We start from the raw sequence: 27,523 nt of genomic DNA, 5'->3' as shown, positions 1-27,523 counted from the left end.
AAATTCTGACACAAGCTCCAACATGGCTGGAGCTTGAAAATATTGTGCAAAATGAAGTAAGCCCGTCACAAAAAGACTAATATGGTATGATTCCATTTATATGAGGTATCTACTGTAGTCAAATTCATAGAAAGTACAATGGTGGCTACCAGGAGCCGGAGACAGGAGAAATGGGGAGTGATTGTTTAACAGATACAGAGTTTCAATTTTGCAGGATTAAAGAGTCTTGGAGATTGGTTACACAACAATATGAATATACCTTTTTGGGGGGAATTTATTTATTTTCAGAGAGAAAGCGTGCAAGCAAGGGGAGGGCAGAGGGAGAGGGAAAGAGAGAGAATCTCCAGCAGACTCCCTGCTGAGTGCAGAGCTGGACACGAGGCTCCATCCCACGACCCAGAAATCATGACCTGAGCCAAAACCAAGAGTTGAACACTCAACCAACTGAGCCACCCAGGTGCCCTTGCATGTACTTAATATTACTGAATTGTACACTTTAAAATGTCCGAGATGGCAAATTGTGTGTTTTGTGTATTTCACCACAATGAAAAATAAATCTTGAATAAGTCTCAGGGCACCTGGCTGGCTCACTCAGTGGAGTGTGAGGCTCTCGATCTCAGAGTTGTGGGTTCGAGCCCCATGTTGGGTGTAGAGATAACTAAAAAAAAAATAAAATAGCTCTTTGCTCAGCAGGGAGTCTGCTTCTCTCTCTACCTGCCGTTCCCCCTGCTTGTGCTCTCTCTCTCTCTCTGATAAATAAATAAAATCTTTAAAATATAAACAAATAAAGTAAAATCTTTAAAAAAAAATAAGTCTCCCAAACGTTCATCTACATATAAGTGGATAAATAGAATTGGTATAACCATACAATGGAATATTATTTGGCCATAAAAAGCAGTGAAGTACTAATACATGCCTCAAAGCAGATGAATCCTGAAAATATTATGCTAAGTGAATAAAGCTGCTCAAAGGACCACATATTGTGTTATTCCATTTATAGGAAATGTCCAGCGACACCTGGCAGGCTCAGTTGGTAGAGCAACTGACTCTTGATCTCAAGGTCATGGGTTTGAGCCCCATGCTGGGTGTAGAGATTACTTAAATAAGTAAATAAACTTTTAAAAAATAAAATAAAATCTTAAGAAAACAAAATAAAATAATATATATGAAATGTCCAGAACAGGTAAATCCATAGAGACAGAAAGTGGTTGCCTGGGGCTGGGGGTGCGGGTGGAGATTGGGGATCTATGGCTAAAGGGCAGGAGTTTTTTGGGGAAGAACATTCTAAAATTCATTGTGGTGATAGCTGTGTAACTCAGTGACTGTATTAAAAACCAAATGCACCCTTTAATGGGGTAAATTGTATGATATGGGGATTATATTTCACTAAAGATTTTTTTTTTGTAACAAGTAAGTCAGGTGGTGTCAGTCCTGTAGTCAAAACTCTGCAGTGGTTCCTCCTTTCACTCAGACTAGAAGTCACGTTCCTTGCAATGGAAAGAGCCCTGCATGTCATGCCTGTCACCTCCTCTCCTGACAATCTCCTTCCTATTAATCAACTCAAGCCATAGGAGCTTCCATATTTAGGGAGACAGGCACACTCCTGCTTTGCAGTCTCTGCACTGACTGCTCTCTCTGGAATGCTCTTCCCCTAGATATCTGCTACTCTACGTTCCTCATCTCCTTCAAGTCTTTGTTCAAAAAGCACCTTCCTAATGAGGTTTGTCTGGCCACCTTTTTAATTTAACTTAATTTAATTTAATTTAATTTAATTTAATTTAAATTTAATTTTAGTAGGCTCAATGCCCAGCATGGAGCCCGGTGTGGGGCTTGAACTCACTACCCTGATATTAAGACCTGAGCTGAAATCAAGTGTCAGATGCTCAACTGACTGAGCCACCCCAGTGCCTCTGGCCACCGTATTTTAAATTGCACCATCACCATCACCACGGTACTCCCAATTCCCTCACCCTGATCTATTTTTCCTGCAAATACTTATCAATTTGTAATAGGTGAATAACTTATTTGAGTTGTGTTTAAAGGAAGAAAAGCAGGGCTTCAGGGCTGAAATCCTGGGGTGGGGGTGGAGGTGGAGAGGAACAAGAATGTTCCACACTGGGCAGGGAACAAGGCAGGGAAAGGTGAAGCAGAGATCGAGCTACAGTGGCAGAAGGTGGTGATTTTCAGACCCGGTGAACCAGGAGGGGGTATGTGGGCCATTCTATAGAAACAGCAATGATTCCTAGTCACAAGCGTTTGATGCTTAATATGTCAAAATTAGAAACAATTATTTCAGTTTTATTGCAACCTAGACATCCTCCTGGCCATGCAGGAAAATGCTCCTGGTGCATGGAACTCTGCTATTTTGTATTTCCTTAATGTTTTCCCTTTTTGGATCTCTGACTAGGGCAAGGAGACAGGAATTTGATTCACTGAGATTCGACTAACTGGCTTCAGGCCACGTATCTCATTCCATACTCACTAGTACCTCCCAGAAGGTACTCTGATCCCACAGTACTGAAGAAACTGAGGCCCAGCGCCAAGGACAGAGACTGGCACACAAGAGGCTCGCGGAGCACACGGTAGTGCCGTCCCCCTAGCCGGGGATGGAAAGCCGCGGTCCCTCCGTCCACCTCCGCGCCTTGTCACCTCCCCGCCACCCCTGAGGGGCCGCCCGTAAATCTTCCGAGGACGCCCCCAAGCCAGCGCCGAGAGGCCCGGGAGAGGTATGCGTGGTCCCAGGCGGGCACTCCCGGCGCCGCGGCGCACACGGAGGTCGCGGCGCAGACCGGCTCTGGGTGCTGGGGCGCGTCGACGACGCGCGCGGGCGGGCGGGGGAGCAGGCACCAGCGCGGGCCCTGTCCCCGGGGTGGGCCACCCCACAGCCCTTCCCCCCGCGCGGCCGGCTGCCACGGGGCCCATCCCACCCCTCCGGCTGCTCGCTCCTCCCCCTGACCCCGGCGCACCCCCACCTCCCGCCCCAGCCGGGCGAGCCTCGCTCCGCCCGCGGCTCTGGCGACTCGCGCTGGGCGCAGCAGCGGCTGGAGCCGCGGGAGCTGCGCGCTCGCCAGAGCCCAGACGGCGCCAGGAGCCCGGGCAGCCTCGGGTTCGGGGGCGCCATGAATGGCTCGGGTGGCCCCGGGGCCGAGGACGCGAGTGAGGCGGGCGGCAGGGACAGCTGGCAGCCCGAGGCCGTTATCGTGCCCATGCTGTTCGCGCTCATCTTCTTGGTGGGCACCGTGGGCAACGCACTGGTGCTGGCCGTGCTGCTGCGCGGCGGCCAGGCGGTCAGCACCACCAATCTGTTCATCCTCAACCTGGGCGTGGCCGACCTGTGTTTCATCGTGTGCTGCGTGCCCTTCCAGGCCACGATCTACACCCTGGACGGCTGGGTGTTCGGCTCGCTGCTCTGCAAGGCCGTGCACTTCCTCATCTTCCTCACCATGTACGCCAGCAGCTTCACGCTGGCCGCCGTCTCCCTGGACAGGTGAGCCTGCGCCCTGGCGGCCCCGGGGGTCAGGCACCCAGGTGCGGGCTGGAGAAGAGAGCGAGACTCGAGGCTCAAGGAGGGGCGCACGGAGAGTAGAAAAGGACACTAAGAAGGCAAAGGGACCGGGAGAGAATGAAAGACAAGCTGGAGTTGAGAAGGAAAGAGGGGAATAAGAATAGGGGACTGTGATGTCCCTCCGTTAGGTGCGACCTCGCGGCTCCACGCTGCAGACCTCAGCTCTCCAGCGCCGCCGGCGCCTGACAAAGCGCACCGTTTCCGGGCACATTGCGGATTTTGCGTGCTTCGTCTCGCTTGAGCTCAGTGCCCCTGTAAAGGTGGGACGGGAGGGATTACTGTGCCCAATTTACAGATGAGATGGAGCTCAGAAGTGACTTGTTCGGAGTCTCCCATCCAGTAATCGTGTGCGTGAAGCCAACGGTCTGTCTCCTGGCGTCAAACTCAGGCGCCTCCACCTCGGTAGCCTCGAAGCCACGGTTTGCTCGGCGCAGTGGTCCGGACTGCGGAATCTGGGTCCTTCGCCAGGGCCCACGTCAAAGTTCAAGCGAACACGCCCGAGGGTCCCTAAACCCAACTCCCGCCACCCCTCCCCCTACCTCCAGGCCCAGAGAGAGGAAAGCGCGGGAGGGTCTCCTCTATCCTCCCCGCTGGAGCTTGGAAGGACACCTGGATGATTGCTGGGGAGAAAATCTGGGTCCTACTCCAGTATCTCCCCGGTCCCCCTCTATCCCCAAATCCTCTTGACCTCCCCTGGACAGGCAGCGAGGTGAAGCCACCTCCCCCATATACCTCCCAGTTCCACTGAGCGCGGAGTGTGTCGGTTCCGAAAGCGCTGGTGGGACCCATAGAGGGTCGGCTTCTCTAAAGAATTCCCTCGCTGTACCTCGCGGTACCTCGCGGTGTCTCCAGGCTGTCTGCTAGAGCCTCAAGGCGCCTGGGACCTACCTCTCCGGGCACCGGCACTGGTGGGTAATCACAGCCTCCCGGAGCCCCAAACCCGGGCCAACCTTGGGGTACCTTCCCGGGGGGAGTGTGACTGTGGTCACAGTCCCGGGAAGAGCAGATGAGTGGCCTACACCCGCGCCTTTCGTGCTGCCGGGTCCCGCCCCACATCTCAAAGCAGCTGAGAAGGTGTGGGCTGCTGCCGGCGAGTGCGCTGCGACCGTGCGCTAGGGGACCTTCCTCGAGAGAGGGTGAGGGGTTCGAGGTGTAAGGGTCTGGCCCTACCCCCGCGAATCCACCTGTTCACCCGTCTCCCTTCCCGGCCTGACCCACAGGTATCTGGCCATCCGCTATCCGCTGCACTCCCGCGAGCTGCGCACGCCGCGCAACGCGCTGGCTGCCATCGGGCTCATCTGGGGGCTGTCGCTGCTCTTCTCCGGGCCCTACCTGAGTTACTACCGCCAGTCGCAGTTGGCCAACCTGACTGTGTGCCACCCGGCGTGGAGCGCGCCTCGTCGCCGCGCCATGGACCTCTGCACCTTTGTCTTCAGCTACCTGCTGCCCATGCTGGTGCTCGGCCTGACCTACGCGCGCACCCTGCGCTACCTCTGGCGCGCGGTTGACCCGGTGGCCGCCGGCTCCAGCGCCCGGCGCGCCAAGCGCAAGGTGACGCGCATGATCATCATCGTGGCCGCGCTCTTCTGCCTCTGTTGGATGCCTCACCACGCGCTTATCCTCTGCGTGTGGTTCGGCCGCTTCCCGCTTACGCCTGCCACCTACGCGCTGCGCATCCTCTCACACCTGGTCTCCTACGCCAACTCCTGTGTCAACCCCATCGTCTACGCGCTGGTCTCCAAGCACTTCCGCAAGGGCTTCCGCAAGATCTGCACGGGTCTGCTGCGCCGTGCCCCACGGAGAGCCTCAGGCCGCGTGTGCATCGCGGCGCCCGGCACCCGCGGCAGCAGCGTGCTGGAGCGCGAGTCCACCGACCTGACGCACGTGAGCGAGGCGGCAGGGACCTCCGCCCCTGTGCTGGCGACTCTCAGCAGCCCGGCCTTGAGCCTGGTACCCGGCGCGTCCTGGCGGGACCAAAATGCCCCCAGCGGCATCCCGACAGTTAATGCGACCTGAGGACACTTAGCGAGTATGCTTTGGTGTTAAAGGATTGGAGTCAGAGGTCGGGGGATCGGGAGGGAATTTCATCGGTTAATAAACTACGCAAACCTTTTCACGTGCAATCAACGCACTGTGTCTCGGCATGTCTCATGGTTACGAGGCTCCGTGGTCTGAAGCCTCTGGGTCGCAGGGGAGCTCTGGGTGAATGGGTGCAGGGTGGTCCACAGGGAAAGAGGGCGGTCCGCACCGAAGGCAGCCACGTTAAAGTCCCCGCAGAAATCCCTGAGAAGGGAAAGAGCAGGACGACCAAGGCGCTCCGCTGTGGCCATCCAGAGGCGCCCGGTATATACAGATCCGCAACCAGTAGCTACCTCTGCGTGTGACAAAGGCAGGCAGAGTGTTCAAGCGCGCTCGATAAGTGGGTCGATGGCTAGGCGCACACACTATGTGTGTCCCTAGTAACGTTCGTGCGCCAGCGAGGTGCAGGTCCCTCCCTGCTCCCAGCTCTCTGGGGCCCCTTCTGAGTGTCTGCAGCCCAATCTATGCCCACCCACTTTCAGCCTTGGGGTTTCCTTCCCTCGCTACAGGTGTGCTACCTCTGTGGGGGTCAGGTCTCCATTTCTGCGGGGCTAGGAAAGTCGCCCCCGCACCCCCACCAGTACTCCTCCAGGGCACCCAGGAACGGTTCTAAGGCACCGCTGGGCTGGAGCAGGCTGAGAATCTGGTGCTGGAGCCGGAATGTTACAGGGCTTTGCTCATGAGCTAGCTTCTACCTGCCCCGGGTTTGCCCCACTCCTGAAGCTCTTGAGCCTTTCAAGGCTTTTTACATGGAATCAGTTCAGGGTTTGAGGAGAGGCAGGAAAACTCTCAAGGGCTTACGGATCTCATCACGATGTTGAGCGCAGGGCACTCTGGCAAGGGCTTGAGTATTTAACCAGGCAGGCACCCACTGCAGAAACACAGGGAAGGCCTGTGGCATCTGCACAGACTGGAAGCATCGAGTTGGGAAAGGTGTGTGTGTTGTGGTGGGGGGGGGGGGAGTCTGTGCTTGCCCGGTCCCCTTGGCAGTCTCTGAATGGGGCAACTGATTCCAGGTGGTGGAAATGGAGCGGGGCAGGGAAGCCTAGGCAGGTGCAGGGTGGGCGGGGCTGGGTCCTGTGCTTTGTCTTCAGGTGTTTGCGGAACCCCGGCCGGATGTCAGCTCCAAGGCCCCGGAGCCCTTGCATAGAGCACCTGCTTCTAGCTGCCCAGTCCGCCAGAAAAGCAACGGAAACAGTGTAGGCTCTGTGGCTCCATCCAGCCTTCCATGCAGCCACTGATGATGGCCCTGCAGCTCCCGCTGCTCCATTTGGCCTTCCTCGGGCTGGGCACCACCGGGCCCTTGGTCCAGGGGCATGGCTTTCGCTTGCCAACAGTTGGTAGGTAGAGTGTAAAGTCCTTAAGCTTTAGGATTTGGACCCCAGGGCACCCACCCAAATGACCTTGACCTCCATCCTTCAGCCTGGCCATCCTTCTTTGACTTCACCCGGTGCCAGGAGGTTCAGGAAACCATCCAGATTCCGAAAAATGGGAGTGCGCCCCTGCTCATGGATGTGCAGGTGTTCGTGTCCAACGTATTTAACGTGGTAAGTGTCCTCTGGCCACAGAGGGAGCAGGGCCCAGGTGCTGAGCTGGGGATGGGCCAGGACAGCCCCAGCCAGTGGTGGGTGCTCCTGCCTTCCTGTGTCCCATAGCGCCCACCCCCGGGTGACACACTGCCCCCTTCCTCAGGACATCCTGCGGTACACAGTGTCCTCCACGCTGCTGCTTCGGCTGGTGAGCACCCGGGGGCGGGGAAGGTGGGATGGGAGAAACTTCTCTTCATCCAGCTCAGAAGTACCAGCCTTCGTCAAACTGGGAAGCCAAGTGGCTTGTATATATATGGGAGCGGGAGGCTTAGTGGCTTCTTTGTGTCCCCAGTCCTGGCTGGACACTCGCCTGGCCTGGAACACAAGTGTCAGCCCACAGCATGCAGTCACACTGCCCTGGGACTCACTCTGGACTCCGGGACTCACTATTCAGGAGGCGTAAGTGAGGCGAGAGTTCTTGTGCCAGGAGGCCCTCCTTAATGACTGTCCCCCTCCCTGGTGGCCCTACCAGACCACAGGCACACCCCACTGCCTCGTGTTCTCCTCACCCTTCCGGAACCTGGATGGCAGTAGAGGGCAGCTGGGCTAGGCTGTGGTCTCCCCCTCCTCCCCCTTCTGAGAAGCAACCGAGCCTCCAGCTGTGCTATCTCCTCCCACCAACAGGCTCTGGGTGGACTGGCAGGACCAGAGCCCGCGGGCCCGAGTGGACTCCAACGGCCACGTCGACCTGTATTTGGCCCTCACCACGGAGACCAACTGTGACTTTGAGCTCCTCCACTTCCCCAGGGACCAGAGCGACTGCAACCTCAGCTTCTACGCTCTCAGCAATACGGGTACTGACCTGACAGGAGCTGGGGAGGAGGGGAGAGGAGGGGAAGCCTCCGGCCTCCAGCAGACATACTAGTTCACCCCAGGCTTAGGGGAGCTGAAAAGATCCTGGAACAGAGTGTGCTTCTCAGACGGACCTCCCACTCAAACGGCAGCCAACCTCCTGGCTCACCCCCGCCCCAGGCTGCAGCTCCCCCACGGCAGCTGCCCTCCACGGCCAGGGCGAAACCGCAATGTCTGGGACGCTTTTGTCAAGCCCAGAGGCTGAGGTTACTGCAGCCACCCAGTAAATATCCCACAGACCCATGGGTGATGTCCAGCTTGGCCCAGAACCCTCACCCTTGCCTCACCCCGCCCCTCCCCCGGGGAAATAGTACAGCTGCTGCCCCCCTGGGGCCAATATTGCAGGTATGAGAGGATATCCTGGTGGATGAGTCCAGACTATGCCCCCTCCAAGAAGTGTGGCCAAGTGCATTTAGTTTCACAACGAAAATTCACCTCTGAATCTGAGAAGGCCCTTCCCCTGGCTGCAGAGAATGTGGGGTGTTGCCTAGCCCATGCCCAGAGCGTGTTCACCTCCCGGGCTGCCCCAGCCACCATCAGAAGTCTCCACGAGCCCTGGAGGCTGGCTAGTCCCTGCCGCGTACTCCCAAGAGAGAGTCAGGGCCAGGGGCACCTCCTTCCTACTGCCCGCTCCCCTTGCCCGCTCTCCTTGCCCCTTCAGTGCTAGAGCTGGAGTTCCGGGCCCGCGCGGTGAACGAGATCGTGAGTGTCAAGAGGGAATACGTAGTGCGGGATTTGAAGACCCAAGTCCCACCCCAGCAACTGGTGCCCTGTTTCCAGGTGACGGTGAGTCAGGACGTGGCTGATGGAGGGCTGATGGGGGCGTGAAGCTTGCGGTCGGAGGCCACGCTGCCACTTCCAGCTGCCCAGCCCGCGCACCCCCCCACAGAGCCCGATTTCCTCCCTTCCAGTTGCGCCTGCAGAACACCGCGCTGAAGGCCATCATAGCTCTGCTGGTCCCCGGGGAGGCGCTGCTGTTGGCCGACCTGTGCGGGGGGCTGCTGCCCCTCCGGGCCACCGAGCGCATCGCCTACAAGGTGACGCTGCTGCTGGGCTACCTTGTCTTCCACTCCTCCCTGGTGCAGGCCCTGCCCAGCTCCTCCTCCTGCAACCCGCTGCTCAGTGAGTTGTGCGCCCCTCCCCTGGGCCTGGGGTGGGGGGAGCACTGCTCAGCTCCAGGCACGAGGGGTGCAGGCCTGGCCCTGACCTCCCCACCCCACCCCGTCCCCAGTTTACTACTTCACCGTGCTGCTGCTGCTGCTGTTCGTCAGCACCACGGAGACGGTGCTGCTGGCCGCGCTGCTGGCCCGGGGCAACCTCAGGGCCGAGAGCAGCCTCAGCCCGGCCCCGAGAAGGGAGCGGCAAGATCGTGGGGACCCGGGGCCACATCCTGAAGGTGGGCAGGGGCCCCTTCCTGGAGCGGGGGTAGAGGGAGGAATAAGGCTAAGAGCAGGTCTGATCAGGGCAGAGCTGGCAGGCTGCCCACTTCGGCTGAGGCCAGGGGGCACTAGGCTAGTTGGGGGCTCCCTGCATTCACTCTGCTCATTCCAGTGCCCCTGGGCTCCACCGTGTCTGTCCTTGGAAGATGCAGGGATGGCGCAGGGAGCAAGGGTAGCTTCCCTAAGGGCCCAGGTGACTTCAGACTCCCTGAGATAACCCTATGCCCCTTGGAGCCTCTCTACAAGGGTGCTTCTTCAGCTCAACATGGCCTGGAATGGGCCAGACCCCAACATTCATTGGTCATAAATCTAAGCAAGGAGAGCTACAGGTTGACGGCCCCCGGGGGTCGCCCTCCTGTTCTGGGCCAGCATGTTGGGTGAGCCCTGAAAAACTGCCTGCCTCTTCCCCCACCAGAAGCTCCCGGAGTGAAGGGGTCAAGAAGGAGCTGGGCTGAGGCTGCTGACTGCATCTTCTTCCTGGTGTATGTGGTGGGGGTAGTGTGTAGCCAATTCTTCTTCGTTGGATTCTGGATGTGGGCGACGTGCAAGTCTGACCCAGCCCCTGGCAAGGCCATACCCCACGGCGGGCAGCCCAGGCTGTAACAGGGCCGGGCCGAGGCTGCAGGGGGAGGGCCATGACAGGGTCTCTGGAGAGAGGAGGAGGGAGGACGTTCTCTTCCCCAAGCCTGGAGGATCCCAGGCCACCCTGAGTTCTCCCTTCTGATAGCAGGCAAGCAGAGCGTGAAATAAACCCATCACCCCGGTGCCGTGCGCCTGCGCCTCAAGGGTCTGTCTTCGCTGAGCTCAGCTATCCGCTCTTGTCCTAAGTAGGTGGGGCCGCCACTTTGCGCTCAACCCCCACTACGCCCCTGAACTTGTCACCACCACTGTGCACCAGTCATCTGGTCCCCGTTTCTGCAACTATTGCTGCTCGGCCCGGGCCCGGGGGCACTGGGCACCAGGAGAGAGGGGCCACACAGGGTGGCCAGAGCTTCTCAGAACTTCTTTTACAGTGTGCTGGACCCCAGAGGGTGAGGGGAGAGGGCACTCCTGCTCCAGCCACGTGGGGGATGATGAGAGGTAGAACACGCCTGACTTTCAGGACCGTGGGTGACGGGGAATACATTTTCTGCACTAAATCCATGAGCGGGACAATCCCGCTTGCTTTTTCTCCATGCCCGCTGGCTGCTCTGTGGCCTGCCCCTCTGGGCCCTACCCACGTTTCTGGGCTGGAGGTGGGCTGTTTGCCCTCCCGCTCGTATACATGAGGGAGCTGTGGGCACAGGCCCTTTGTCTTTCTTCTGTCCCTTCCTGTCTGGAAGCCATCATGTGGCCCATGCAGGCTCAGGGTCAGGAGACCTAAGGCGGGAAGGAACCCCAGTATTCTGGCAGAGTGCTGGTCTGGGGGCTCCAGGAAGAAACGCAGATCAGGACTCGAGGGCTCGGGGACAGGGCTCCGGGCTGGAGAAGGGATGGAAAAAGGTCCCTGTCCCAAAGGACGTCAAACTCACCAGGCCCAGAGGCAAGGTAACACTGATTTATCTGTGCAAGAACATGGCTGATCTGGCAGACCCAGGCTGGGACAGCAGCGGGCTCAGGCAGACGTGTCGAAGAGGCGATCGATCATGTCGCCCACCTGTTCCACGCGGTACTTGATGTACTTCTCCGGGTTCTTGGTGAAGGGCACGCTGCCATACCTGACCAGGCGCTGAGGTCAGGGCCAGGCTAGCAGCCCCCGGCGCCACCTCAGCCTAGGGCGCTCCTGACAGGGTGCCCCTGAGTGACGGCCCTGTCTGGCCCCACAGCGAAGCCCAGGACACTGGCCCTGCCACCCACACCCACACGCCCGTCCGTGTTTCCTTCAAGAGGAACAGAGCAGAGACCCAGCAGTGGAAGTGAGGGGCACAGGGCTGGGGAGGTGGAGACAGAGGGCTCACCTGTGCAGAAAGGCCCCGTAGGTCTCCCTGACAATGTTTTTCTGAGCTTGGCGAATCTTGTCTCTCTGCTCCATGTCAGGAATAGCCCAGGCCTTCTGGATCTTGCATAATTCTTCAAGGCCATCATTGAAACCCTGGCCACCAAAAATAGGTGGATACAGAAGTGACCCAAAGACAAAGACTCTGGGCCCGTGTCCCTGCAACAGCCGCAGGGAGCAGTGGAGGGGGGAGGACCCCAACTCACCTTGAACCGCTCCTTGATCATCTGCCGCTCCTTGTCCCTCAGCTGGGGGGGGGGGGGAGAAAGGGCAGAGAAAGTGTTCCTCAGAGCAGAACCGCCCGGCCACTGGCTCCTTCCCCGCAAACACCTGAGCCCAGCCCTTCCTCCTGCTGCCCTGATGACCACAAGCATCCTTGGCTCATCCCAGCGGGATGCTTGTCCATTTTTTCCCGGAGACGTGATGAAAAGTATCACATCTGCTAGACACCCCTTCCCAGCCCAGGCCTTCTGCCCACCTTGACTCCTGGTTGGAACACAGGTAGGTTCTTCTCGGCGATGTAGTCAGTCACCTTTAACCAGCTGCCAGGTGGGGAGAGAAGCAGAAGGCAGAAGAGGGACAGCCTCAGGGACAGGCTGGTTTGTTTTGTTTTTTAAATCTCTTGATCTACTAGGGGAGGGGAAGCTTGGCAATCGATCGGGGTCACAACTAAGAAGCACAACTGAGATTTTTCCCTTGGGAAAAGAAAATGTTCAAGCTGGTGGCTTTTAAAATTAAGAAGAGGAAACGGAATTCAATAAATTGAACAAATACTAGCAGCTGCATTTCACGTCGATCTCCTGGAGAATAAAGCCAGAGAAGCAGATGAGAAAGGAAGGAGGGAGCAGAGGACAGACAAAGCAAGGAGGACGGAGACCAATCCCAGAAAGAAACACACAAAGGGAGACACACAAGCCAAGGAGAAACGAGGATGAGGAGCAGTGGGAGCACTGCAGAGCAAGACCCAGCAAGTCCAAGTGCTGCTGCAGCCTTGCTCTTCGCTTGGCCTCACGTTCCCACACTTCTGTCAGGCAGCCTTGGCACCCAGCCTCCGGAGAGGCTGGCAACAGCAGCCCCTAGCAGCCGGTGGTGGACGGTGGGGGCTTCCCTTTCCACCCTGTCCGTGTGGTTAAACAGCCAAGGGAGCACTGGGCCCACAGGGGAGCACTTCCCCGTTACTGACCCCACTCTGACTGAAGCTCAGGCAGGAAGAGTGAGTGATGGATACGAGTGTGGGGGTGACGGGGAGGACGCGGTGGGGGCCCACCTGCGCTGGTAGGTCTGGATCTGCTGCTCAATGTGCTCCCGGTAGGAGCGCTCAGCAGTCTTCTGGGTCACAGCCACCAGTTGGATCAGCTCAGACCTGGGGGGGGGGGGTAGGGAGGGAGCAGAGGAGGACCGAACTGGCTCTGGGGGCCCAAAGGTTGCTGGTCTCTGCAGCAGCACCGTGGGGCCTGCCCTACACCGCCCCAGGTCCTGGGACTCCAAGGGGTAAAGCGCTGCCCTCCCCGCCTGGCCAGGCAGAGGGCATAGGCAGCCCCGGGAGGGAGGGCGGGCGGGTGGGGGCAGGTGGGAGCCACTCACTTCTCCAGGGCCTTGAGGATGTAGTTGTAGTTGTTATGCAGGAAGATGGCGCTCAGGGCCGGGTCCTCGTACACCTTGGACTTGCTCAGGAGGTTGAGCTGCAGGTTGCCCAGGACCTTACCTGCACAGGGAGGGTGCGGCTACATCCACGGGCACCCTGACCTAAACGACCCAATCCCTGGCCTGCGAACCAACTCCAAGCCCTGCCCTTGTCCCTCCTGACTCCGGACTCCACCCATCTCAGGAGCCCTCTGCCCAGCCCCGCTCGGCCCCTAAACTGGAAGTTAGGTCACAATTTCCGAGGTCAGGAGTAGACCGGAAGTAGCGGGAGGGCGCAAAGGAAGGAAGGGAAAAGGCAGGGAGCTGGGCGCTGGGGGCGGCACTCACAGATGTACGTGCTCAGCAGACGCTTGCTGAACTCGGAGCTGTAGCTGGTGGCGGAGGAGCTGGTCTCTGGGAGGAGAGAAGGCCTGTTACTGCAGCTGAGGAAGCAGCCAGGACCCTCTCTGGCCTTCCCTCAGCCCCAGGAGCGGCTGCGGAAACCCTGGGGGGGCCCCTGAGCCTTCCTCAGGCAGATTGGACGCAGAGGCGCTCAGGCGGTGGGGGTGGGCGGCTGTGTGCCGAGCTGCTGGGCTCCCGCCTGCCGCAGGGAGCTCTCTCAGCCCTGTCCTGGAAGCAGGGCAAGCCCCTCTGTGGTGACGGCTGGCCAGGTTAACGAGCTGGCCCGTGATCGGCAGGAAGGCAGGCAGGACAGGAGTGGGAAGCCTGCCCCCCTCCCAGCCCCGACTCATGCTGGGTGCTATCTACTACAAGGCCCACTTATCCCTTTTGTGAACAGCAGGGTCTTAGAGTGGGCTCCCCACGGCCTCTCCCCCTTCTCCCCAACTTCCCACAACCTCCTCTACCAGGCCCCTCTGAACAAGCGGGAGGCCGGGGTGGGGGCGGCGGTGTATAGGGAGGGAGGGGGCAGGCAGGTGCTGGGCTAGCCTGGAGGGTGCACCCAGGGTGCCGCCTGGATAAGCTTAGGGACAGAAAGTGGCCCTGCAGGGAGATGAGAGAGTTGGGAGTACCCCGAAAAAGCCCATGTCTCCCCTGACCCCCACTTCCCAGTATGTCCTGAGTCTGTCCAGATGCCTCCGGCCCAAGGAACATCACCCATGGGGTTTCAGAGGGGTAGGATGGGGCTGCAGAGCCCTGCTGCTTACCTCGGGGGTCTAAAGGAATATTGTATGTGTCCCCAAGAACTACGGAGTGAAAGGCAGTGCACTCAGAGGGAAAGGGGGAGAGACAAAGAAGGGAGAAAGACGCAAAGTGCAAACACAGGTTAGAAACCGTGTCCCCCGAGTCAAGCAGACCCCTCCCCGCGACAGCCAGAACACAGACAGCAGGACACACCCCGGCTGGACCCTTGAAGGTGAGGGAGCACACAGCCAAGTGGGGATCTGGAGAACTGCAGGCCAGAGGCCGCTCCTGGCTCCCTCACCCCCAGAATGGAGGGAGGGGGAGGGCCCGGGGGCCCCAACAAATTGGGTTGGGTCTCAGTGCTCAGAAATGCCAACCTCCTTCCATGCCAACCTCCCCAGCTCCAGTGACAGGGCAGCGGTCAGTGGGAAGACACCAGGCTGGCCCTGAGACGCCAGCCCACGGAACGGTCAGCTGTGTGAGACTAATCGGGAGGACAGGCGAACACAAGAGCAGGTGGAGAAATGCGGAAGGAGGGGCGAGGCAGGCAGGGCATCTTCGAACCAGGGAGTGCCACTCTCCAGAGCGAGGACGGTGGAAGGAGCAAGAAGGGAGGGAGGTCGGGTCAGGAAAGGCACAGTCAAACCCCACTCCACAGGGCTGGAGGGGATCTCTCCCAGAAGTGGCCAGTCACCCCATGTCTCCAGACAAGAGGGAGTAGTGGGGGACGGGAAGGGGGCCCCACTGGGAGATGCCAAGTACCTTGGGAGGCCAGCATGGCCCCTGCCGTCTCCTGGAAGTCCAGGAGCTGCTGTAGGAAGAGGATGGCCTGTGTGGGGAGAAAACAGGTCCAGGAAGAAGGTCAAAGGCAGGACCTTAAGATCAGATCTCCTCCCAAACGCACCCCCTTGGACCATTCCCGGGCAAGTGCAGGGCCAGGAGTCTGTCCCGTGAAAAGGGTGGTGGCAAGCTTCCTGCCCTACTGGAGACACTAAGTACTTTGCCATCCGTCCCGCCACCAGCATGCCAGCTCTGGGCCACGCCGGGCCCCCTTCCCTCCCCAGGAGACCTTGGGCAGCACCTACGTTGCTTGTGAGCTCATGCACAGTGCCATCCTTGGGCATGTTGTATTCCTTGTCCGGATCATTCTGTGGAAAGAACAGCCCCGCTTCCAGAACCTGCTCTTGGTGCCGCCTCCTGGCAGACGGGGGTCAGGGCCCTCAGGCACGCAGGCCAGTGAGACAGAACAGGAAAATGGGGCAGGAGCGTCACCCCCTGGGGGTTCCGCAGCCCCTGGGAAAGAAAGGGAGGCCAGTGGGTACTGACAGGAGACTAGCAGCCCCTCTTGGTGGCCTGCCCTCTGCAGGAGCTCCTGAGACAGGTCCCTGGCGGTCCTGCCCACAGCTCCTAGGGCCGCAGGTGGCCCCGGAGAGAGGGAGAGCACCTTGATGTTGTCGGCAAAGTCCTCCAGGGCCTTGGCTCCAACGGTCTCCATGGAGGTGATGAGGCCCGGCAGCTTGTTCTTGGTGCTGGCGGCCGTACCCTAAGGAAGCACACAGCTGCAGAGCGGACCCCGCTCCTTGCCAGCTGCTCCCCTGCCCCTCCCTGCAGGGCCTCCCCTCCTGTTCCGTCACCCCGCGAGTGGGTCCCCTTGCCCAAGGCCCTGCAGAAGCTGCTTCCGTTCACCTTCAGAGCAGAGCTGTGAGGGCGGAGAAGGTGCTTCCCTTGAGAGGCCAGGCCAGGCAGCACAGGTCTCCCTCCCTGGGTCTCTAAGGGTCTCCCCCATCCACATACCTGGAGCACCTGGTCAAACTCAGGCTTGGTCTGCTTCAGGTGACGCAGGATGGGGAAGACAGTGAGCACGGCGGAGAAGTCGTGCCGAATGATGGCCTTCCGGGCAGCAGACACAATGTTCTCCCCTTCGAGCATCAGCCCGTCCAGCGCATCCTGAGAGAGCAGAGCGAGGACGCGGCTCACAGAGGGGGCAGAGTGGTGACAGCTGCCTCCCAGGGACGGTCAGGGGCTGGGGGAAGCACCATGCCTCAGCGGGGGACGGCAGTGGGGAGCCCCCCCCCCACAGTGGAGGCAGTGGCTCTAGCTGAAGGCTACTGGACGGCAGGTCTGGCCCGAGCTCCAGCTTCTGCAGCAGCAGCTTTTGCGGGGGCATCTGGTTGGGGCCCAGAAACAGGGCGGGGCGGGGCAGGACCTGGATCAGGGAGTCAAAGGTCTTTTTCTGATGGTGCTCGGGGATGACGTCCATCAGCAGCTGGTACTCGCTCTGGGCCAGCTTGACGAAGGCACTGACGCAGTGAATGTAGGCGTCGGTCTCCACGTCCAGCGTGTCGTCTCTCCCTGGGGGGACAGCAGTGTCCCTGAGTGGCTGGTCTGGAGGCAGCCACGCTCCCTGCCGGGGGGGGGGGGCATTGGGTCTCCCCAGCTCCTGGCCTGTAGCCCAGGCCGGCAGCAGATGGGGAGGAGGCCAACTGTTCTGGCAGAAAGCTTAGAGGATTCCAGCGAGCCCGACCGCTTTGAAGGGAAAACACGGCGCTGAACCCAGCCTTTGTCCCGGCTTCGTTCTCAGCTCTGCCAGACCATGTTTATGTCCCAGACATCAGGTACTAGAGGCGGTGGGGAGACGGATGAACGGATAAAGAGGGGAGGGCCCTAAACCGGCTTCCTGGCTACAGTGTACCTGTCCCCGGGACTGAGGATTCTGAATTGTACCAGAAGGAGGGCGGCTGGGGTAGGTGAATGGCAGTGCCCACCTCAAGGAGGCAGGCACCGTGGTCACCCATCTGAGAAAATGCCGGGCCACCGAAGGCAGTTCTCAGCCCCTCCAGACCTTCTGGAATGTCTAAGAAGGCAGTGGGCAATGGCCTAGGAGGCTAACTGGCATGGGGTCAAACTTTGAGAAGGGGCGATGAGTCCCAGAAAGGTAGGGCTTCCTGCTGGTCAGCTGCCCCAGGAGACCCGGGTCCCACCAGCGGAGGCTGGGGCAAGGGGCGCCCGCAGGCAACCTGGTCCCATAAGCAAAGGAACGGGCTCCGAGTCAGAGCTTTGGAGCTGTTGTTGGAGTCAGATGTCAGGGCTCCCTGCCCTCCAGGGAGCCACCTTGAAGTGGCGGCAGCTTCTCCCCTTGGCCCAGGCCCTGAGAGCCAGGCACACACTCCCATCTGGAGAGAGGCAAGGAGACCTAGTGCCCAAAAGAGAGACTTGAGAGAGAGAGGCAAACAGGCCTGGCTCATCCTCAGAGCAAAGCCCTCTGGGGACCGCGGCCAAGGCAGCGGCAGCTGCCCTCGGGCTGGGCTGCGGTACTCACCAGCCAGCGGCCCGTGCTTGTCGTTCAGGGCCTCGGACAGGTGCTTAACTCGGAAATCATGCTCGTGACCTAGCGAGACGTCGGCCGTACAGACACAAGCAGCGTTTATCCAGGGGCCGGGCGGGCTGCCCCTTGGGGACAGGGAAGAAGCCCTCGGTCTCCAGGAGGGGACGTGAGATGGGAGGGCAGGGAAAGGGGCACCAGAGAGGGTTCTGAGCCCCTCCTCTGCCGCAGACCACCTTGGGAACAGCCATTTCAAGCCTGACTTGCAGTGCCCCAGACCTCAAGAGCTGGTTCTCCAAGCCCGAGGCTAAGAGAAAGCCTGAGGGACGACCAAGGAGGGTTCTGGAGAGCTTCCGGCAGCTGCGGAGGGTCTGATGCTTGGCCCCAGGGGGCTTGCCCACCTCACCATATTTGGGAGACTCGCAGTTAGAGAAATGTCACTGCTGAGTGTACGGGACAGCCTCCTTTGGCTCCCCGGGGTTATTCTTTGGAAGAAGGGTCAGGTCCACCAGGGCAGGGCTGCCCTTCCTCTGACAGGAGGCAAGGAGGGACGTGGCCTACAGGCTGCCCATCCCCCTCGAGGCACACACTCCCCTTTCTAAAGCTGGAGGAGGAGGGGTGGCCCGGAGGCCTAGGCCAGCTTGGTCCTGCCACTGCTGGTCTGAGCGTGAAAGGGCTGCCCGTGACAAAGAACTTTCTCCGAGTTCAAACAGGACATGAGGACAGAGACAGTGAGGGAGGGAGTAGGAGGCCTCAGGGAGGGCAGAGCTGCCGTCAGCCAGACAGGACCAGGCCAAGGCCACGACACCTGCCCTGTGCCAGCTGGAGTGAGTGGCACTGGGGACCTGCTGCCCCCACCCCTGCTCCCCTCTCACGGACTCTCCCACGGCCCTCCTGGGGGCTTGGAGGCTCTGCCCTGCCACGAGAGTGGACACATGGTGGAGGAGGAGGGAACAGGAGAAGAACACAGGGTGATTACCTTCCAGAGGAATGAGGTTAGAACCCCCCTTTTTCCCATCTAGACCATGCTGGGAATACTGTTTCAGAAGGTTCTGAGCCTTACGGATCGTCCCTGTCACCAGAGCCACACAGAGAGGAGACAAGAAGACCTAGGAAATGAGTGAGAGAAAACAGCAGCGGGCCTCCACCTGCCCCCCCAAGCCCCACACCCGGCCCCCCAACAGTGAGCATGCCCACACGCCATCTCTCCAGCAGGCCCCTTCCAGGACCCCCGGAGGTGCTGCGGATGGACAGGAAGGAACGGGCATGGGGCGTGCCCCACACAGGGCTCCTGATTCTGCTCCTGACCCTCATTGTTCTGGATTTGAATTCTCTTTAGGAAGTGCAGCGGGTGAAGGAGATGAGATGGGCAAAGATCCATCAGGAGAAGCCAAAACCAAAAAACACTACTGAGTGGCATTTAAGTCGGAACAGACCAGGGCTCAGGATGGAGGCGCTGGCGATGAAGCTCTCACACCCAGAGGGCACAGCCTGGCTGGCGGAGTCTGGGGACCCCTGAGGCCCAAAACACTAGGAGGCAGAGTTCCGGGCATGCTCAGTGCTGGGAAGTGGACACACGGAGGTCGACGGAAAGCAGAGGCTGGGAGTTGGTGAGACAGGACTGAGCTTCCTGGGAGAGGGGTGCCCAAGATAGAAGGCTTGGAGACCCTGAGGCAGCCTGGCCCCGTGCACCAAAGCCACCTGAACCCCCAAAGCAATTGGAGAAAACTCAGAAGCTCGGTCGGGGGTTAATAGAAGCCACCACACAGAGCCGGAGGCAGGACGGGAGACAGGGGCATGCTCTCAGCATGGAGGAAAAAAACAACAGTTAGTATCACACATGAAATCAACAAAAACAAAACCACAGCGCCTACAGCCTCCGGGGTCAGCCACCTCTGTGGGAATGAGACATCTCAGGGCAGAAAATGGGGGAAATAAAATAGCATTTAAAATAGACGAGGACAGCTGCCTTGTTAATAAAATGCACCGGGAGCAGGGAGGAGGCCCCCCCACGTAACTCTGGTCCGTCTTCCCTGGAGACTCCTGCGTCCCTCAGCCCCAGCCGTGTCTCTGAACACAGTGAGGCTGCCTGGGTTCTGGCAGCCCCCCAAAAAGCTGGGGGAGAAGGGACAAGGTCTGGAGTGACTCCTTTCTTTCTGTTTGGCCCATGTGACAATTAGCTACTAATGACCAAGTTCAGGGCCCCGGCGCAGCATCTGTCTCCCTGTGTTCTCCCCGTTCAGTGAGCTGTCCTGCTAATGAGTGAATCGGATTCCTGCCCCGCAGCCGACCAGCAGCAGATGAGCCCACACACGGGCATGCTGGTGGGGATGGGGACCGGGGACACTGATCGGGCAGCCGTCAGAAACATCAGGTGCCCAATGACCTCGGAGACGCTGAGATTGGTATTAAATTACCGACCAACTGAGCCCTCCCTGTTCCTCTCCCCCGAGCCAGGAGCAGATGTACCAGGGACCTGGCTCCCTAGTTCCCATCGGTCCTGACCCCCGGCTGCTGACAACTCTTGAAACTCTGCAGCAACCACAGGGATCCTCACCGCCTGAGTCTCCCTCTGGGGCCCATAAGCCAAAGACGGACTAGGCCCACCATGAGCCCCGCCATGGCCAGCCAGCACTCCGGGGGTGGTGCAGACCGGGTGTGGGCCCTCCCACCGTCGGCCTGTCAGATTAGAGATGGGGAAGAGAGCCCAGACCAGCAGAGGGAGGCAGCCTCATAGCCTCACAGGGAGACAGCCCCTGCCCAACGCACAGAGGCACAGGGACAGACCGAGAGCCGGCAGCTGCGGCCCAGGCTCGGCACAGTCACTGTTAGGAGCAGGTTTTTGGGTGACGGCCAGGAGATCCGCACTGGAGGGGAGGAGGCGGTGCGCCTCCTGCAGGGGCCACCAGTCCTCTGCTCGCCTGGGCCCCTGAGGGCAGCCTCTACGCTGCCCTTTTTCCAAACCCCAGTGAAAGGCCTGAGCAGGAGCAAGTGTTCTCTGAGGGGCACAGGCAAGAAACACGCGACACACAGCCTGCTGTCACAGGGGTGGGTCCCACAGGCCCTGCTGGGCAAGTCCCTGCAGCCACAGCTCGGCACTGTGGGTGATGGTGGAAGCGGCCCCTGGCTCTCGAGCTTTCTCTCCCTGGCGCGGCTCCTGGCGGCCCCTCGCCCTGCAACATCCTAGCCTCTCCTTCAGCTGAAGACAGTGTCGCTTGGCAGCCCGGGACAGCCAGGCTGCGCTGACGTGCAAGGACATTTCACCTGGAGCATGGAGCCTCAGTAGATGGGGCCTTGCTAGATGGGGAGACACCTGCTTTCTGTCCTCTGTACCTACAGTCGGGGGTCACCGTGAAGACAAGCTCTGGAGGGGCCGACGCTGCTAACCCCAAGGTGCCAAAGGCCACGCAGGTCCCACAGCTTTCTGGCTGGGGCTTACTGGGCCGGGGTGGGGGCTCACCTGGCCTCTTGATGGGCTTCTTGGTGGGCGTGTCTTTCCTCTTGTTGGGGATAGCAGGGGAGTAGGGAACCCCAGAGGAAGAACTGCTCTTCCGGAAATGTTCCTTCAGGCCCTTGATGGAGCGGTCTAGCTGGCTGGAGCGAATCTGGTAGTAGACATTCATGAAATCTGAGGAGAGAGGGGGTGACAGAGCTGTGGCAGCTGGGGTCCCTGCCTCTCTGTCCCCTCTAGAGGCAGTGGGCAGAGCAGCAGTAGAACCCACTCTTTCAGTTTGCTAACTCGTTCCTAGCATCGGCTATGGCTCCCAGCCACCCACAGAGCCTGGTCCCAAATCAAGCCATCTTAAAAGGGAAAATATCCCCCAACAGAACTGCTAAGTAAGTTTTGTAGGTAAAGGTTCTTTTCGATAAAAAATATAAGATTAGGGGGGCGCCTGGGTGGCTCAGTCGTTAAGCGTCTGCCTTCGGCTCAGGGCGTGATCCCGGCGTTCTGGGATCGAGACCCGCATCAGGCTCCCTGCTCCGCTGGGAAGCCTGCTTCTTCCTCTCCCACTCCCCCTGCTTGTGTTCCCTCTCTCGCTGGCTGTCTCTCTGAGAAATAAATAAATAAAATCTTTAAAAATAATAATAATAAAATAAAATTAGGGGGCACCTCGGTGGCTCAGTCGGTTGAATGTCCGACTCTTGGTTTCAGCTCAGGGCATGATCTCATGCGTTGTGAGATCGAGCCCTGCGTCGGGCTCCACACACAGCGGGGAATCTGCTTATGACTCTCCCTCTGCCCCTCCCCCCTGCATGCACACACTCTCTCTCTCTCTCAAATGAATAAATAACATCTTTTTAAAAATAAATAAATAAAATTAACATCGAGGTTCACCTTGGTAAGGGATCAAAGGATGTGAGCAATTTAGAGGTAAAGAGACAATGAATGTCAGTGAATGAAAAACACACTACATCTTTAGCCATTCGTGACATGCAACTTTTCTACAAAAGGACCGTGACAGCCCTAAGATAAATAAAATTAATGAAGAAGAAAGAGCCATGGGACCGTTAATGGCTCTTTGGACTGGCCCCACCCACCTGGAGAGGAGCTTGCAAAGGCAGAAAGGGACAAAGCTGTTTGGACACTTCTACCTGATAGTGGCATCTTTGAGAAAACACTCAAAGAACTCCCTACATAAGGAACGCAACCACATAAGTACGCTCACTGCAGCACTTTCTATCAATACTGGAGAACGGATAATCCAACAATGCAAACGGGCAAGAAAACACTGCATTTCAGCACTTCCCAACCGATGTGTTGCAAGGAGCCCCAGTGTAAAAAATGGGCCAAAGCCCAGGGATCTGGAGGCTGCCCACTGGCCTCCGTCTTCTCTCTAAAAATTTCCTGCTGAGCCCAAAGCCCCCCAAAGTGCAGCTGAGGAGCCGTGGACATGGTCACACAGTCCTGTAAGCCACAGATTGATTTCTCGTATATCATTTCCTATTAAACGTCTCTTTATGAAAAGAAATCTAGGTGGATTAAAGAAATAAAGGGGGGAAAGCCCCCACTCGGTCTGGCCCTGCCACCTGGGGCCTCTCACCTTGGTTGCGGCCGTACTCCACCAGCCAGCGGGAGATGCGGGTCACGTCCTGGAGCACCCCCTCGGGCAGGTGCTCCAGGGGCACCTCCTCCTGCGCCTCCAGCTCGTCCTCGCCGCTGATCAGGTCCAGGATGAGCACGGGGGACACGACCTTGCTGTGCCTGGTCATCAGGCTGCGGAACTCGGACTCCAGCGACTCCTTCCCGCGCTCGAACAGCAGCTTCTACGGGGACGACGGGAGGAAGGAAGGGAGAGGGTTCGGCTGCTTCAGCATCCAGCCGGCCCCTCCTCTGCCTTCACCTCCTTTAACCAGGAGAAGAAACACCAAGAAGCGCTCTCTGCTTATGTCTTTGCCTCATGTTTCCTCAAAATATATGTTCACAGGTGCACCTCAAAGTTTTATAAGAAGCGGGTGCTTCACAAATATTGGCCAATGATTTTCCCACTGGGCCACCACTGTGTCTTCTTGCTAGAAAAGGGTTTGCAGAATAGCAGGGAGGACATTAGAAGAAGGAAGGGAAAAATGAAGCGGGGGTAAATCAGTGGGGGAGACGAACCATGAGAGACTATGGACTCCGGGAAACAAACTGAGGGTTTCAGAAGGGAGGGAGGTGGGGGGATGGGCTAGCCCGGTGAAGGGTATTAAGGAGGGCACGCATGGCATGGAGCACTGGGTGTTATACACAAACAATGAATCATGGAACACTACATAAAAAAATTTAAAAAAAGAGAAAAAGAAAAAAGGCTTGCAGAAGAAAAAACCCAGATAAATGGAACTATGTCAAATGAAAAGCTTCTGTCCTGCAAATGACACCATCAAAAAAGTAAGAAGACAACCCACAGGATGAGAGAAAACATCCAAAAATTATACACCTGATAAGAGACAGACAGAACATACAAGAGAACAGGAAACATCCATCCACACAAGAGTACACGAGAAGGTTCACAGCAGCATTATTCGTAACTGGCAAAAAGTGGAACGTCCATCAAGTGGCAAACGTGGTCCATCCACACAACTGGACATTCCTCAGCCACACCACCAATGAAGAACTGACACGAACCACCACGTGCCCGAACCTTCAAAGCATTATGTGAAGCAAAAGAAGGCGGACATAAAAGGTCACATATTATATGATTCCATTCCTATGAGAAGCCCGGAATAGACAGATCTGGAGAAACAGAGTGTAGACCAGTGACTAGCAGAGGCTGCGTGATTGGGGAGAGCTGCTGAGGGGAGTGGCTGTCAATGGGTTCGGGGTTCTTTTTTTTTTTTGCCGGAGTTCTTGTTTGGGTGATGAAAGTATTCTCAAATCGGTTCCGGTGATATTGTGCAACTCTGTGATTGTACTAGAAGTGAGTAAATGTTATGGAATGTGAATTAAATAGCAACCAAGATGTTTCGAAGACGAGAGAGCAAGGAGTTGGAGTGTCCCTGCTTGAAAGAGGAGGATGTCCTCTTGGGGAGATCTATGGCTCACGTCTTCTGCATTCTCTGTCTCCACCCCACCCCCACACCCAAGTTCTAGTACAGCTCCTCACTCTACGACCCAAACTTGGCCGTGACCCCCAAAACAAAGATCCCTGACACCCCAATCTCAAGACAGGCCCCCCACCCACGGGCTGCAGTGCACTGACGACACTGGTGTGTCCCCACTGGTGACTGGTATGCCAAGATATTGATCCCATCGGTCCTCCAGGCAAGGAGGCTGGGCCTTGGGTGGCTAGAGACCACTGGCTGGTTACCAGTTCAACCCAGTGTGACATATGAATGTCTTCATTTCCATCACAGACCCTGATGGGAGAAACACTGGGAAGTGCTGCTCTAAGCAAAAGCTTCCAGGTTCGAGAAAGGCCAGGTTCCCATCTTCCGTTTCTCAGCTTACTCCCTCTTCTGGGCGAGACACGCACTCAGGGCGAGAACTGTGGTGCCACCAGGAAGGCATGCCAGGTGACTGGGTCCAAGCTGGCCCTTCCTCTAATATTCTTCCCGGTCTGGGATGTCTGGGGCTCTGCTCCCACCATTTCTCCTGTCTGTATTCTCCCCTTCCCTCGGTGCCTTGAGTAAACCTCACTTCCCAGCATTACCCCATCTTGCTCTGGTCACCTACAGCCTCTAATACTTAAACACAAAGAGAAAACAAAAAAACCAAACATGAAAACACGAATGCATGTTTCTAGAGGAGTCAAATTCATAGAGATAGAAAGGAGAAAGATGGTTGCCAGGGGCTGGGGGAAGGGAGGAATAAGTTAGTGTTTAGTGGGTAAGAGTTTCATTCCGGGAAGATGGAAAGAGTTCTGGAGACGGATGGTGGTAGCAGGCGCACAACATGAATGTACTTAATGCCTCTGGACTGTTCACTTAAAAATGGTTAAAATGATAAATTTCATATTACGGATTTTTTACCACAACAGAAAAAAACACAAACATATGTATAAAAATCAAATGTTAGATTTATATTTGATATGTAATTCATAGTTTAAATTAGAAAAATGTATTAAGAATGCACAGCTATAATTTCTGAGGCAGGACTCTTAGTGCCTACAGTACGCACACTGTATTATGTACTACCGTTTCTTCCACCATGTTCTCCGTTAAGCTGGTCCAGTGTCCCTCATGAGACCAGGGCGGGGACTGGTGTCTCCAAACCTCCCACATTAGCCCGCTGGCCCCTCACCACTTTGTTGAGCTCTGGGCTGTCTGGGCTATTGTCCTGGAAATACTCCACAGCCTTCTGGATCTTGGCCATGCTCCCCAGGTACTCCTCCAGCCTGCCTGCGGGGCTGTGAAGGAAAAGAGCTGCGTCACCCCGGGGCAGATGGAAGATGAAGATGAAGGACCACGAGAACGGTGTTTGGAAGAGAAGAGCGTTAACACAGGGGACTCCAGGCTCAAATACGTTCAAACCCTCCCATCTGAAGTCTAGCGTCGCTGGCCGAAGAGGTGTTAGCAGTGTGAGCCTCTGGCCTTAGCTCACCCCTCCCTGATGATTTTCTCAGTGTCACTGGCCACATGGTAATAGCTGATGACATGGTCCAGGCAGGAGAGAGTCTTCTCAACATTCTCCTGCAGCCGCTGCAGGTTCTCTGTCTGCTTGTGCACAGGGATGATAGAGTTCTCCAGCTTCATAAGGCGGCTCTCAAAGGATGACAGAATAGACACCTGCAGGGGACAGCCCAGTCTCAGGACTCACGGTTGTCCTAGGACTGCTTCCACCCACCCACGAGGTCTTTGACATTTGCTGCCTTTCCTCTGGTTTTCTTCCTTCCTTTATTTTAAAAAAGATTTTATTTATTTATTTTGACAGAGAGAGAAAGAGAACACAAACAGCAGGAGTGGGAGAGGGAGAAGCAGGCCCCTCGCTGAGGAGGGAGCCCAGTGCGGGGCTCGATCCCAGGACCCTAGGATCATGACCTGAGCCGAAGGCAGATGCCCAACCGAATGAGCCACCCAGGCGCCTCTCCTCTGATTTTTTAGATAGTAAAGTCCATGAGAAAGAGATGTGTTCGCCACTGTATCCCTAGCACCTACCATGTGGACAGCACATAGGAGGTGGTCCAAATATACTGGACGAAGTTTGACTTGAAGGCAAACCATGCATCAAATGAACTCCTTCTAAGATAATCACCCCAGGATAGCTTCCCTTCCACCCTCTGAAGCCAAATCTCAATTTCACTTCTCTCTGAAGCTTTCCTAGACTGAACAAGAAGTAGTTTCACACAGGGTAACCTCAAATGCGTTGCCAGTACCCTCAAAACCCTCTCTAAGGCCGAATCTCATTAAATAAGGACTAGGACTTTAAGGCTGTGTTCCTAAACACATACCCAAAGTTTGTATCTACTCAATACGAGCTTTTCCAGTCTCCTCTAGAAATTGGGAAGGAAACTCCTATTTGCTGAGCACCTGTTGTAGACCAGGTGCAAGATGCATTCCCACGCATTGGCTCCTATGACCTCGCAGCCGTGCTGGGAGGTTGGCATTGCCTGTTTCAGTAGACTGAAGCTCAGTGTTACCAGTCAGGAGCCACTCAGAAATAAGTGGAGGGGCGAGGACCAGATCCCAGCTCGGATTCCAAAGCTCCTTTTACGCCTAAAGCCTTCTGAGGTGAAGGCTGAGTCTTCCCTGCCCTCAGTAATCTCAAAATCTCAGGTCACCCTTGTCCTCTGATCATCACCTGAATTGAGGATGACACACGACCAGTACCCAGCCCACCTGTCAGTCTTGCTAAATGTCTGCGGAAGGAGAGAATGAAGAATGGAGAGCTTGGACAGAAAGCTGAATGTCTGTGCCAGCAGAGGCTGCGGCATCCTCAGTGAAGGGGCAAAAAAGGGGAAGGGAGCCACAGAAGAGACACCCCACACTGCTGCTAGAGAAACCTACACATTACCACCATCAGGACCCAGGCTCGAACCCCTGGCTTTATGTAAAAAGGGCTCTCCTCCAGTCTGGAGGCCTGTCTGCCCCTCCCACCTGAGGGGTTACTCACCATGTTTTTGGTGAGCTGGTCGCTCTTCTCCAGGCTGTCTCGGATGAAGGACAGCGTCTCCTCCTCCTGGGGGAAGCAGAGGGGAGCATATCACAAAAAGCTGGAGGCTAAAGAACATCGCGTCCCAGCCCCACGGCCTCGCCCCCAACCCTATCTCTTCGCAGGGAGTGCTCCCTCCCAGCCCTGCCTCCTCCCTAAGTAAATGCCCTGGCCCGCATCTCGGCCCCTTCCCTCACCTGCTCTCCATCCTCAGCCTCACCTGCTTCAGCTTGTCCTCGATCTCCCGCCGCCGGGCGGACGCCTCCTGCGGGGGAATCATCGCCTCGGCCCAGCGGCTTCCACTGCCCTGTGCCTTGTCTCTGGGTGCCCTCTCGGTTCCCGTCCCTGCCACACCCACTTCCGCCCTTGGC

The 27,523-nt window shown here is 57.5% G+C and overlaps 3 protein-coding genes across 11 annotated transcripts; 2 read left to right on the top strand and 1 right to left on the bottom strand.

Annotated features, from left to right (window-relative positions):
• Positions 1-3,118: 3,118 nt before the first annotated feature.
• Positions 3,119-5,655, top strand: GALR2 (galanin receptor 2). The gene is made up of 2 exons (XM_045814461.2): positions 3,119-3,487; positions 4,786-5,655. Exons 1-2 carry the CDS (start codon positions 3,120-3,122, stop codon positions 5,579-5,581), a joined length of 1,164 nt encoding a protein of 387 aa, XP_045670417.2. The 5' UTR covers position 3,119; the 3' UTR covers positions 5,582-5,655.
• A 1,232-nt stretch (positions 5,656-6,887) lies between these two features.
• Positions 6,888-10,127, top strand: ZACN (zinc activated ion channel). Its single transcript, XM_045814199.1, has 9 exons — positions 6,888-6,984; positions 7,067-7,191; positions 7,337-7,381; positions 7,526-7,632; positions 7,858-8,027; positions 8,747-8,871; positions 8,997-9,207; positions 9,317-9,481; positions 9,940-10,127. Exons 1-9 carry the CDS (start codon positions 6,888-6,890, stop codon positions 10,125-10,127), a joined length of 1,233 nt encoding a protein of 410 aa, XP_045670155.1.
• Positions 10,128-11,046: 919 nt separating this feature from the next.
• EXOC7 (exocyst complex component 7) lies at positions 11,047-27,517 on the bottom strand. 9 transcript variants are annotated; one of them, XM_087854084.1, is made up of 22 exons: positions 27,373-27,517; positions 27,114-27,179; positions 25,605-25,789; positions 25,305-25,410; positions 22,630-22,852; positions 21,048-21,215; positions 18,567-18,659; positions 17,585-17,653; positions 16,472-16,617; positions 16,060-16,212; positions 15,710-15,808; positions 15,351-15,413; positions 15,028-15,094; positions 14,643-14,843; positions 14,289-14,327; positions 13,471-13,536; positions 13,084-13,204; positions 12,767-12,862; positions 11,978-12,041; positions 11,706-11,747; positions 11,462-11,595; positions 11,047-11,221 (listed from the first exon to the last, which is right to left on the bottom strand). In XM_087854084.1, the coding sequence occupies exons 1-22, from the start codon at positions 27,430-27,432 to the stop codon at positions 11,119-11,121; spliced, it is 2,364 nt and encodes a 787-aa protein (XP_087710210.1). In that variant the 5' UTR covers positions 27,433-27,517; the 3' UTR covers positions 11,047-11,118. The 9 variants fall into 9 exon arrangements, with proteins under 9 accessions (XP_087710210.1, XP_045670146.1, XP_045670148.1 ...); XM_045814190.2 differs by lacking the exon at positions 14,643-14,843; XM_045814192.2 differs by lacking the exons at positions 14,289-14,327; positions 14,643-14,843.
• Positions 27,518-27,523: the final 6 nt, after the last annotated feature.

The sequence above is a fragment of the Ursus americanus genome, chromosome 23, assembly GCF_024610735.1.
Source record: "Ursus americanus isolate L20-20 chromosome 23, mUrsAme1.1.p, whole genome shotgun sequence".
In the NCBI taxonomy this organism is placed as follows: Eukaryota; Metazoa; Chordata; class Mammalia; order Carnivora; family Ursidae; genus Ursus; species Ursus americanus.
This window is presented reverse-complemented; position numbering and strand designations above follow the sequence as displayed.

Bases quoted from the DNA above. Each gene is read 5' to 3' on its own strand.
- ZACN (XM_045814199.1), top strand. From the start codon at position 6,888: ATGGCCCTGCAGCTCCCGCTGCTCCATTTGGCCTTCCTCGGGCTGGGC. The intron at 8,028-8,746 runs GTACTGACCTGA...TTGCCCCTTCAG, and splicing joins CTACGCTCTCAGCAATACGG to TGCTAGAGCTGGAGTTCCGG. The intron at 9,208-9,316 runs GTGAGTTGTGCG...CCCCGTCCCCAG, and splicing joins CTCCTGCAACCCGCTGCTCA to TTTACTACTTCACCGTGCTG.
- GALR2 (XM_045814461.2), top strand. From the start codon at position 3,120: ATGAATGGCTCGGGTGGCCCCGGGGCCGAGGACGCGAGTGAGGCGGGC. The intron at 3,488-4,785 runs GTGAGCCTGCGC...CCTGACCCACAG, and splicing joins GCCGCCGTCTCCCTGGACAG to GTATCTGGCCATCCGCTATC.
- EXOC7 (XM_087854084.1), bottom strand. From the start codon at position 27,432: ATGATTCCCCCGCAGGAGGCGTCCGCCCGGCGGCGGGAGATCGAGGAC. The intron at 25,790-27,113 runs GTGAGTAACCCC...TGTCCCCTGCAG, and splicing joins ACCAGCTCACCAAAAACATG to GTGTCTATTCTGTCATCCTT. The intron at 21,216-22,629 runs GTGAGAGGCCCC...CTCTCTCCTCAG, and splicing joins GGAGTACGGCCGCAACCAAG to ATTTCATGAATGTCTACTAC.